The sequence below is a fragment of the Dermacentor andersoni genome, chromosome 8 (genome assembly GCF_023375885.2).
Source record: "Dermacentor andersoni chromosome 8, qqDerAnde1_hic_scaffold, whole genome shotgun sequence".
Taxonomy (NCBI): domain Eukaryota; kingdom Metazoa; phylum Arthropoda; class Arachnida; order Ixodida; family Ixodidae; genus Dermacentor; species Dermacentor andersoni.
Window position 1 is genome coordinate 88724841 of NC_092821.1, and position 10989 is coordinate 88735829.

The window sequence follows — 10989 nt, forward strand, 5'->3', positions numbered from 1 at the left end:
CCCCACATTACAAGCACAAATCTTCATGAAGATTGTCCACAAAATATTCACACAACAGCGGGCGAAATTTTATTTGCCATTACACATTAGTTGCATACTCTTAGTGCTGCTGTAGGTTGGTACGACTAATCAATGGGTTCGAAAAGTGAGGCTATAAACAAAATAAATTGGCAACTGTATGGTATGCATTTTTTTGAAGCCAAGTTTGTACCTCGCACTGACCAACAATGTAAAATAGAATAATTGAACCTCAGCAGTGCAACAGCATAATTTTTAATATCAGCAGTAATGCCTAATTTCTACTATCATTTCTACGGTTGCATTGCATTTATTTCGTACTATTTTAAAGTCAGCCCTATTTGCACCTCGAGTCTGTGGTACGCAAAACAAAAGAGGAGAAGGTTAGTGCAGATAGTCAAATGTGAATTGAGGACCACAGAAATGACTAACAAATAGTAGTGTGACAAAATCAAGTGATAAGCAAAAAAAATTAAAAATTACGCCAAGTACAGCAGGTAGGAAAATGAGGGCACACAGGCTTACTTCCACAACTGATTATCTTCGGCCACACAGATAAGCGAGGCAGAGAAAGCTTTTCACCGCCGCCCCCTTCATAGCTGATTGCATATTTTCCAGTGCAGAAATGTACCCAACGAATGCTGCCTTGGTAACACAAACATCTTTGGACAATGGAAACAAGCACGAAAACAACAGCAACGAGATAGGACACGGGAGGTGCTAGTTTGTGCCTGTTATTTTTGAGCTCGTTTCCATCACCCGAATAGATTTGCCCAACAATGCGCACTGCTAAGACGCAAACATATTGTAGCAAGCAGTTTTTCAGCGCCACTTCCCTCTAGCGACCAGACCAGCCCGCCAAATTTAGCATCTCCGAATTGGTATGAAACAAAACCACGGAACAAAATAACCACCAGACAAGCTTGTAAGAAGTACAGCACCACTTGCCAAACCAAGTAATTCCAACCGCAGCTGTCATTTCTTTTAATAAGGCCTGATCACAAAGACCTAGTGGTAGTAGGGCAGTGAAATAGGCTTACAGACCTATCAAGTTTAACCCATGACAACCAGACACTAAACCCGATTTTCCCTACTGGTAACGAGCCTCTTTTTTACCAATTAAATTAAGATTAAGGACATAACGCAGCAGGTGTAAATGGGCATTGGTGGATTAACAATTCTTGCATCTTTACATTGCACATGGCTCCGTAAGCATGGGTGCCCACCCTCATTTCTACTCTAAGCTGTCTGTTCTAAGCGCTCTCAAGTGCAAGTCCTGAATAGCCCTATTACCACAATGTACGAGGGGCACTGAGATGAAAGGGAGCAGCAGACTAACATTCACAGAATCATTGCAGGAGAAGCATAGGTTGGAACATGACTTGCTGATGCATACAAAGTACGTCTTCCCTTCAACACAGTGTCACGCAGTACCTTGATTTCACTGTAAAAATCAAGGACACTTAATGGTCTTGAGTGCAAATTGGGCATTCATATTGGAGTATCATGTGTGCTTCCCGATAGATGACTTGCAACTTCTCTAGAAAACTTTAAAATTGCGTGTTGGCGAGTTCTGTATAAATTACATTCACACAAAGTAAAGGTCTGCCTCTGTGTGGCAAGCTTTGAGCGCACTATGTTCACCAGCACAAATATTCACAGTTCTATCCAGCTGCGAAAGCGACTGGCATGATTCCAACTGTCAAGGCACAGCTTTCACAACTGAGAAGTTCAATAACACAGCGGCGCTACCTTGTCTGCAATCATTACGTGCCACAGGAAACAGCAGGAGCAAGTAACGATTGACTCCACTGGATCAGAAATGCTAGCTCATGCAGGCCTCGCCACTTCTGCCTATATAGTTGACAACCCGCCTTGCACACACAGGTTTCACTGCTCTCTACTGCTGCAAATGAAAAAGTTCTCACAAAAGCCTTTCTTATTACCTGTCGTGGCAGCTATAAATGAACTGCTAGCAATTCTTCCTCCTATACAGCCTTTTTATTTGTATTTGATCTCCCACTGGAAGACACGAACCCTCAAACATATCAGACCACTTTCACTAGAACCAATCGAAAGAAGAGTTCAATTGTTTGGAATGCCGGACAATGTGTGCAGGTGCTGCAACAGCTGAGCATGCAAAAACTAAAAAAGCCCAAAAGAATAGAAAAGGCAGAAATAAATCACCTCGCAGCCATCTCGCACGAAACGGACGATGCATGCAGCCGGCTGGCTTCTGTTTATGCCACGCATCGAGTCTGCTCCCGGCTAAGGTTAACCCAGCGTGTGCTTTGTCAAGCGCGACAATGAGTGCATCACTCACTCCGCTGAAGGGCGCTGCGGTGCTCAAATCACATCGCTGATGCAGAAGCACTGCTCGCTATCTTTCTAAGGAAATGTTGTTGCAGCATCGCAACTGCTATGGCAACAAATATGAGTGCATTGGTTGAATGAAAGCAGGCTGACTAAATGTGAGCAGGCAGCTATATGCCGTAAGAGCTCCCTAGGTAAGAGAATGCAGCCAAGTGAAAAGCTGATGTATTGACATTTGAAAAATAGCAACACAGGTGCATTGAATACAACTATGTTCAACACTGGCGCAACGACGGCTGGTTGCACCGAACGCAAAAATGCCGCGTTTTTGTCTTTATTTTGTGTACGTCTGGCGTTGGCGTCGCGAAAAACTCGCGCTTCAATACCGAAGTGGTTTGCAAAAGTGTACGGGCATACGCACAGAGACTACGCGCGCGAAATTCGATTGCGCTGAGCGTAGTTCAACGTAAGCGTCGCCGCATTTTTCGTTGCTTTGTCCGACTCGGAACTTACGAAACACGTTCTACAGGGCCAATTAAGCTTGATCGCGCGTATCCACGTGGGAACTGTTTTGCACAGGCTTCGCGCGCAAAGCTCAAACCTGCCAATTCGCAGTTTCCCCAACACTGACTCGCGAAACACGGAAGGCACGCCCCTTCACCCTCCAATGTTACGAGACGGCCAAAGAAGGTATTGGGTCAGGGTGCGCGCGAAGACGCTGCATTGCGCTTCGGTTCGGCGGCTTTCACTGTCGATGGCAGTACTACTCATGCGGGCCAACACGCACCCACGTGGGACGGCCAGTCGGTCGGCCATCGGTTTGCGGAAACAGCAAACGACGGGCTTTCAAACCGACGCTGCGCCAATCCCACGGCAACCGCATGCCGCGTGTTTACAACAACGGCGAACATCAAGGCCGTGCAGCACAGCTTCGTTGCTTGCTGAGGAAATGGGAGCGCGGAAGCGCCACAGCTCATTTTAGGGGCAGCCAAGCTGACCACCCATATTCGCGGTTATCGCCAAAGAACCGCAGAGACAAGCGCTACAGATAGCGCGATACAGGCAGTTCAGTGGGCGAACCGCAAAACATCGTGACGCGACAGGGAAGCCAGACTAACGGTCGCGTCTTCGCTTTGGGTCCCTTCCCCGGGCTTCGGCGACAAAAGAACACGTCCGAAAGCACTGGCGAAGAGACGCACAGATGAGCAACGCCGATTCGCGCGTTCCCTACGTCTCGACGTCGAAGAGGTGCTGAGCCACAAAAGTAGCCCGCCTCAACGAACACGTCACGGGGTGACTCGATAAATAAAGGAAACAAAGTTAACAACCACCGCCTCCTGCGACTTTGCGAACGCGGGACCCACATACGAGCCAGTCACCTGATGGTTTCTTGGAATCTCCTCGGCCACGCGACTTGGAAGGCGCGGAAGAAGCGGGTTTGTGTTCGTCGCGCCGAGGTGAACCATCGGGCGTACGTTGCTTGACTTTGACGCGGTCCTGGCGCCGAAACACGAGTTGACCGTGGCCACCACCGCCTTCGGAGTTCTTGGCCGCTGACGGCCGGGAGTTGTCCTTGCGGTCGGGGCTGCTGGCGGCGGCGCCGTGGTGGGATGCGCGCGAACGTTCCGACGCGCGCTCGGAGCCGCGGCGATGGTGAGACGAGACGTAGTCATCGCGGCGTTCGTCGCCGTGGTTGTGCGAGGTCCGAGTCCGCTCGCGGCGGGACTCCTTGGACTTGCTGACGAACCAGCGGCTGCCGCTCATCGAACTCACGAACCGCTCTGCGATGAGTCTTTTTTTCTCTCACACGCGCAAACAGCGTGTCACATTGCTCAGCTGAGCCGGGTACAGCCACCAGCGTGACGATAGCGGAGTACGCAGCGGTGATAATGCATGGACGCCATTAGCCTGTGTATCATTGCAGGAACGCAGTAAAGTCAAACCATAAAGTAATTTTATTAGAACACAAGTAACAACGTGCGAACGTCTCATATTCAAACAAAATTTGTTAATGCCTAAATTATTTATCTATAGCACACAATCTCAGTGAAAAGAAAATGCGTAACTAACTTTTTGGATTGGATTTTAGTGCCTTGATTACAACCTCATTCCCAACGGTAACAAACGAAACCGAAATTAAGGGCTCATGGCTAACGGTGCCTTCCACAATAGTGAACTTCAAGCAGTTGCGCGCAGCACGACCCCGGCACTTCCACGATTTTCGCCATGTCTAGTTATGTTGGACATTGTATTGGTAAAACGTTTATTTGAGCCTGCAGTAAAACTTGCGCTGGCGCGCGCGCTCCGGACGTACGGGTCCTACGTCGTCTTCTGAACGCCTGCCGCGCGCCCTGGGTCCCCGCTCGCCGTTGCCGGCTCACTGGGTCCCTGCCAGGCCAGCGCCTCGATGACCGGCTGGACGGCCCAGAGTTGTTCGTTTTGATTGTCGCTCCCTGCGGCTGCTTTCCCAACTTTGGCTTCTTCCTTGTACTTGGTGCAATTGTTGGACAAAAATTACGCCGTAAACGACTGCCCAAACGGCATGGACGCACCATGGCCCTTGCGGCACACGCTGTAAATACCTCGTTATAACGAATTCACTTCAATCTGATGATAGCTTTATTCCGAGTTCCCGCGGCACCTCTCAACCTGTATGTGCTCTAGACCACAAAAGCCAGAAGACGTGGGGAAATGAGTGCGCAACTCATGCACATATTTATGGGCTTAGCCTCGACCACTGCAATCTTGAGCAGAATGTACCTGCACTGCATCGATTTTGCCTTTAAACTGCGGGAATGGGCTAGCGGCTATTGTCCTTTTTGAAGACAGTTTTCACGCACACACACATGTATGCGCACATGCACAGGAAAGAAACAAGACAAAAAAAGAAGAAATATAAAAAAAATTACACATGAATGATTATGAATTATTCTGGCTATTTTTGTATTCATTTTAAACTGTTTAATTTCACCTTTCAACAGCACCTATTACTCTATCGCAATACTAACATGCCGACTGCGGTGGAGGGAGCCCCCCTCATCAATCTCCGGCAATATCGAAGCTCCCCCTCTCTCCTAGAGTGTCAATATATACGCACATCATTTAAGGTTTCTTTTGAGTGGCCTCTACCTTTTCACTTCAAATTTTATTGTGGCTAGATGCATATTGCATCTTTGCTAGTACGTGCATGCGGAGGTCCGCGGCTTTTTTTAATTTGTACTTTCGCTTTCTTTCTGAAAATCCTGAATATCAGACAAGAAGCACCAGCAGTGGGTATACCTCATCCATATTTCTTCTTCAATCTTTTTAAAATTTCCACTGTGAATTAACACTATATATACAGGACAAAGTTTATTATATTTTTGAAAGAGAGGGAGGTAGCCAACTAACAATTATTTCTAATGGTATGGATAGCCTATGCCTAGAGAATAAATATATGTTGCTGTGTGTTCACCTTGCTTCAAATTGATTTGCATGGTTTTTGACCCTGAAAAAAGAAAGAAATTTGCAGACTTCGGTGACCCTTTCCGCAGAGTCTTTTATCAACGGCATATATGAAATGCACATGAATGGTATGAATAGTGCTTCTGTTTCCAGTAGGCAATGCTATAGCCACTCGTGGGGGGAAAAAAAGCAAGAAAAAAGAAGAAAAACCTTTCTAATTTACAATGGATGGAAACATTGAAGCCAAGCAGGATATACTCGAAATAAGAATCAATCGCAGTAATGCGCAGCAGTGCTTATACTCCAGACTCACAGTAAAAAAAAAAAAAAAATTGCTAGGCCGCAGTTTTGCCAGAAAGGCGAAGCCGTGTTAGCGATAGCAAAGTATAGGACAGTTACACAAAGGAAAATCCTTACCGTATAAATTTGTGTAAGGGCTGCTCCTGTGTAAGGGTCACACTCCGAACTTGAGAGGCAATTAAAAAAAAAGAGAGATCCAACCGAGAAGCAATTGTGTTGTGTGTGCAATCGCATTTGGTGCAAGGAATGATTTCTTGATTGTATCCTTGTGTATTAAACTTTCACAAGGCGTTACATGGCTTTTTCCATTGATGTGCATTTGCACAATGTAATACGCACAAAATACATATATCTCCCCAACGTGTTTAACTGAATCTACGTGTCGAATGGTTCATCCGAGAGATGCCAGTCTCTTGGTGGTGCAAAGGAACTCGGGTTGTGAAAGTGAACTGTCTCCTACTATGAGGTCTTGCATATAGTGCTTGTATAAGGGCATCACTTCAGGGAACAGTAATCTCTTCAAGGTCAGACAAGGTTTCTTCAAGTGCAAGTGTTAATAAAGGTTAAATATATATAAAATATACATAGGTGGCATTCGGAAATATGGTCGGGCCCCAGAACCCCCACCCCCCCCTGTATAAAGATGAAAACTTTCCACCTATGATATAACTTTCTTTTTCTTTCTTCCTTTCTTTCTTTATTGTTTCCTCAGACACAGTCTAACAGGGGGCCGAGACTAAAGGCAACAGAGCACCTGACAACTTAATTGGAATAATTCATGGGTAATCCCTCATATAGTGGGTATCGATTTCCAACAACACACACACACACCTTTTTCCCTACCCCTGTTCATTCCCCCGTGCAGGGTAGCCAACTACGCTCAGTTGTGGTTAACCTTCCTACTCTTCATTTATCCTTCAATCTTTTTTTTTCTCTCTCCCTTCCCAGCACCATCACAGGCCTTTTGCTTACATGTGTTGCACCTGCCGTCATTATTAATGCGTTAGCATTCTTAGGTTACTTCAAGCCTTTCCCGGGGGCTAGCTACATTTGTCAATTTGTTTGCATCCAACTGTTTTCCCATGTATACCTGGGTGACTGGTTATCCCATGGTTGAACGGGTAGTGCACTGGGCTGCTGTGCTGAGAGAACAGGGGGTTTCGAAACTTATTGGGTGGCCGAGTATGTGGCAATGTGTACATGTATGCATTCCTCTTCAACAAACCTCTTTCATGCTGACATGGAATCACTAGATGAGATAGAAACAGAAGTTGAATTATGGGGAGAAGAGAGATAAGGAGGAATGAAAGAATAATTTAAATTTCTCCGAAGCTGAGTGGAATTGAGTCCACTTCATCACAAGAGTTCCTCAAGGACAGCAACCAGACACTTTAGCAGGCTAGATTGTGAAGGATGGAATAGAAACACAAGTTTAATTGTAAGGAGAAGGGAAGTAAGGTGGAAAGAAAGAATAAGGTTACAGGTCACAAAAATAAGTTAAGGAACCACAAATAATATAGTGTGTGCAAACAGGTACAGAACAGACACACAGGAACAGAAAAAGAAAGGCATGCAGGTTGCAGTAATTACTTAAAAGAAGGCAAAAATATTTAAATATGGTAAAAGAAAGTGTCCTCCAGACATCAATGATTTTTTTGGTCCTTGGACTCATTTACTGAGACAGTAGACAAAACTGAACTTCCTGCTAATAGTGATGCCGCACGTTCGTGCATATTACCAATTTTTCTCAAAATTCATTCTCCTCCCACAATTAGTTGCCCTCTCCTTGCACAAGCTTGTACCCTCTGCTCCTCTCACTCACGCCTCCTGTCTCTAATTCAGCTGCAGCACAACGTACGCCACTGCATAAATCCCTTCAGCTTTCGCGCATCACTAAGCACGGCTCTCATATTCCCCTCTGCCTTCGAGCAGTGGTTGTCCATAGGAGCTTCACTTGCACAGTCATATTAGCTGTTACAAGTCGTCATTGCACAATCAAGAAAGTGCCTGGCAAGGAAATGAGGACAAAGATGTGCTCGTGTGCTTTGCTGTTGGTCCACCATCTTGACACCAGACAAGAACAACTGTTGACATTGCCACCGCTAAGGAGGGAGCCACCGCTTTTGCCGTCTAGGAAAAAGCCAAGCTGCAGCTGCCGCAGTGCTCCGTTATATGGAATTGTTCCTCCACACCTCCGTCAAAGTGTGATGGGGATCAATAAAGCAGGCGAAGATAAGAGAAAATGCATTCACCGAATATATGCAGTGAGAATTGCTGCAGTCCAGATGGTGGACCAACAACAGCACGAGAGCATCTTCGAGTGTCCTTTTCGTTTGGCTTGCTGGGCAAACTTCCTTCCCTGTGCAGAAATGGCCTGCAATACACTATTACGACTGGACATGTAGATGTAAATTCCTAGCTGTGACAAGTAATAACCATTGTCACAGTAAAGAATTGATGCTAGGACCAACAATCTGTTTGGTAGGCAAAGATCACGTGCAGGAAATATTTGCAGTGTGCATGTTATCAGCGTAAAGCCTGTCGTAATAAAGTATATTTCAGTTGACTTCAACTGGTCCTGTGAGAGTGCACGTATATACCTGGCATATGGCATCAGTGATCAAAATGTGACAGAAATTTGGGGGTGATCACAGAAGCAAAATGTAATTAAGCCAAATTGGACATTTTCCAGGAATACACTTTATTGCAGTGGGCATCAATGTACTGTCCTGCAAGGTGTCGCACACGTGCATAATGTCCGACAGGTGAATTTGCCAGGCGGTGTGCACATTTTTTTTTGTTGCACGTAGCACAAGGGGCAAGCAAATTTTGAAAATTTCTTGCACAAGTTCTGTTCCCATTTGATCTGAGAATTTGAAATTCAACATTGTGGAATGTTCGTTTAGTTCTTGGCCAACTGCACTGTATTATTCTAGGGCTGCAGTAAGCCTACAGGGGTGAAAAACCAGTGATATACACGTGATGGCCGTCTCCTAAATCACTATTAGAGGTGTCGTCTATTCACCAACCCTGCCAAGATCTTTTCATTGTTGCTGCAAGCTCTGTTCTAAGCGGGGTTACTAACTGGCATCACTGCCGAGAATTAATGAATTCTGAGCGTGCCAGTGCAGTATTCAATATTTGGTTTTTGTAATGATCTGCAATTGCCTAAATTTTACGCTTTTATGTGCCAAAAGCGTGGCATTGGTCTCAATTTGGGCAAAACTGTCTTCTTTTTTCTGAGCTCACTCTGCATCCCAAACATATGCAGCATTGAAGAGCATCATTCAGCTTTTTCCATAGGCGGTATCGAAAGCCACGGTCATCCCAAATTGTTACAAACCATATCTCTGTAAATCAGTCAATCTAGTCGCAAGTTTCTTTGTGCCGTTAAATGTCATTGTTAGGTCTCACAAGTACAGTATAGTAAAAGGTGTCAAAGTCAGTGAACTGCTCATGGAGCTCCAATGCCAGGAAGTTCTTGTTTATGTTGTTTATACTGCAGCGATTATGAAATGGTAGAGCATCTGCCTCGTATGCAGGACATGCTGGATTCGAATCCTTGTGCCGCCGGAAACCCACTGGTATTTTTCTAATGGGTAGAGATGTACCACATGTTGGTGCTCGCATGTTTATATGGGTTCTCATCTCGAAAGGGGGTCCTATAGAGATTTGCGAGGGTCTCCGAGCACCCCTTCTCCCACAGCTTTGGTGAAATAGTCGAGCATGCGTTGCCGCTGTGGAAGGCGGATGACTGCTGCCGCCGGGTACCTACCGGTAAAATAGGCGCAAGCGTACCAGCGGCCAGGTGCTTGGCGACTACAGCAATTCCAGACGCTTGGGAGTGCAGCCATCTATTGGGAAGTTGGCTCGCATAGAACAACCAGACTCCATTTTAACTTGTTGCCCAGTGGCAACAAGTGATAAACGATAGAGGATACAGAAGATAGAAAAGGGGCAGGGACCAAGGAATTAATTAGGCGCACTGACATTTGGTTTAGTTGGCAACGATGCATCTACGACATCAGCAACGCGTGAGAGATGAGGGACCAGAAAAGACAACGCACCACTGCACGGGCAGTTGCAAGTGCAGTGGTGTGAATTGTCTGCTCTCTTTCAGTTCGTTGTGTTCTGTATGCTGCTGAAGAAGTCGTTAAGAGCCTAGACTACTCATTTTCACTAAGTCACGGCGATTATCATCCCTGTATGGCCTCAAGCTGATGCGAGTTAGACAGATATCACCAAGGCCTCTTCACATATGTATATGTGCGATCTGAGTGAAAAGGCAGAGGCAGATATACAGCACTCTTTTTTTCTGTTCCTAGTCTCCCAAAACTTTCTCATTTCAGTATTATGGAAATAGTAACATGCAAATAGAAAGAGAAACGATTTATTAGTAGGAAAAGGCAGAGAGGTTGGAATGGGCTAGCATGCTCCAGGCGATTACTAAAGAATAAAAAAAAATAATTAAAATTTGGGGTTCGATGTTCTGAGACTGCAGTGGGCTATGGGGGATGCTGTAATTGGAGGCTCCAGACTAATCTATACCGTATGCAATAAGAATGTTAAGGGATAAATGCAATATTAAGAAAGGATAAAGAAGAAGGGCCCGTAATAAGAAAGTTAAGCATTCCTTCAAAACTACATTTTTGTTGATTTCGCGGTAATAGGTCGATTATTAAGAGACAATATGAAGGTTAAAGTGCCCTTTTCTCTTTAATTTCGAGCCGAAGCCCTGGTACATGTGACGTCATGGATTTTAAAAATGATCTTCTCATATTTCAGCTGTTGTGGCTTAGTTAATAATTTCAAATCTTGCCAAGTTCAGTCTTCGGCTCCTAGAATACAACGTGCTCCATATTTATCGATAGAACATTTACTTGGCCCGAGCAGACACTGAGAAATTTGTGATGT

General features: G+C 45.4%; 1 protein-coding gene across 2 annotated transcripts in view; it reads right to left on the reverse strand.

Annotated features, from left to right (window-relative positions):
- nonC (serine/threonine-protein kinase Smg1) overlaps positions 1-6691 on the reverse strand; it is a 130767-nt gene extending 124076 nt beyond the window's left edge. For both annotated transcript variants that reach the window (XM_055069804.2, XM_055069803.2), the window contains exon 1: positions 3711-6691. In XM_055069804.2, the coding sequence (XP_054925779.1) occupies positions 3711-4095 (385 nt within the window). In that variant the 5' untranslated portion in view covers positions 4096-6691. The remainder of the gene's footprint in view (positions 1-3710) is intronic.
- Between the last annotated feature and the right edge of the window lie 4298 nt (positions 6692-10989).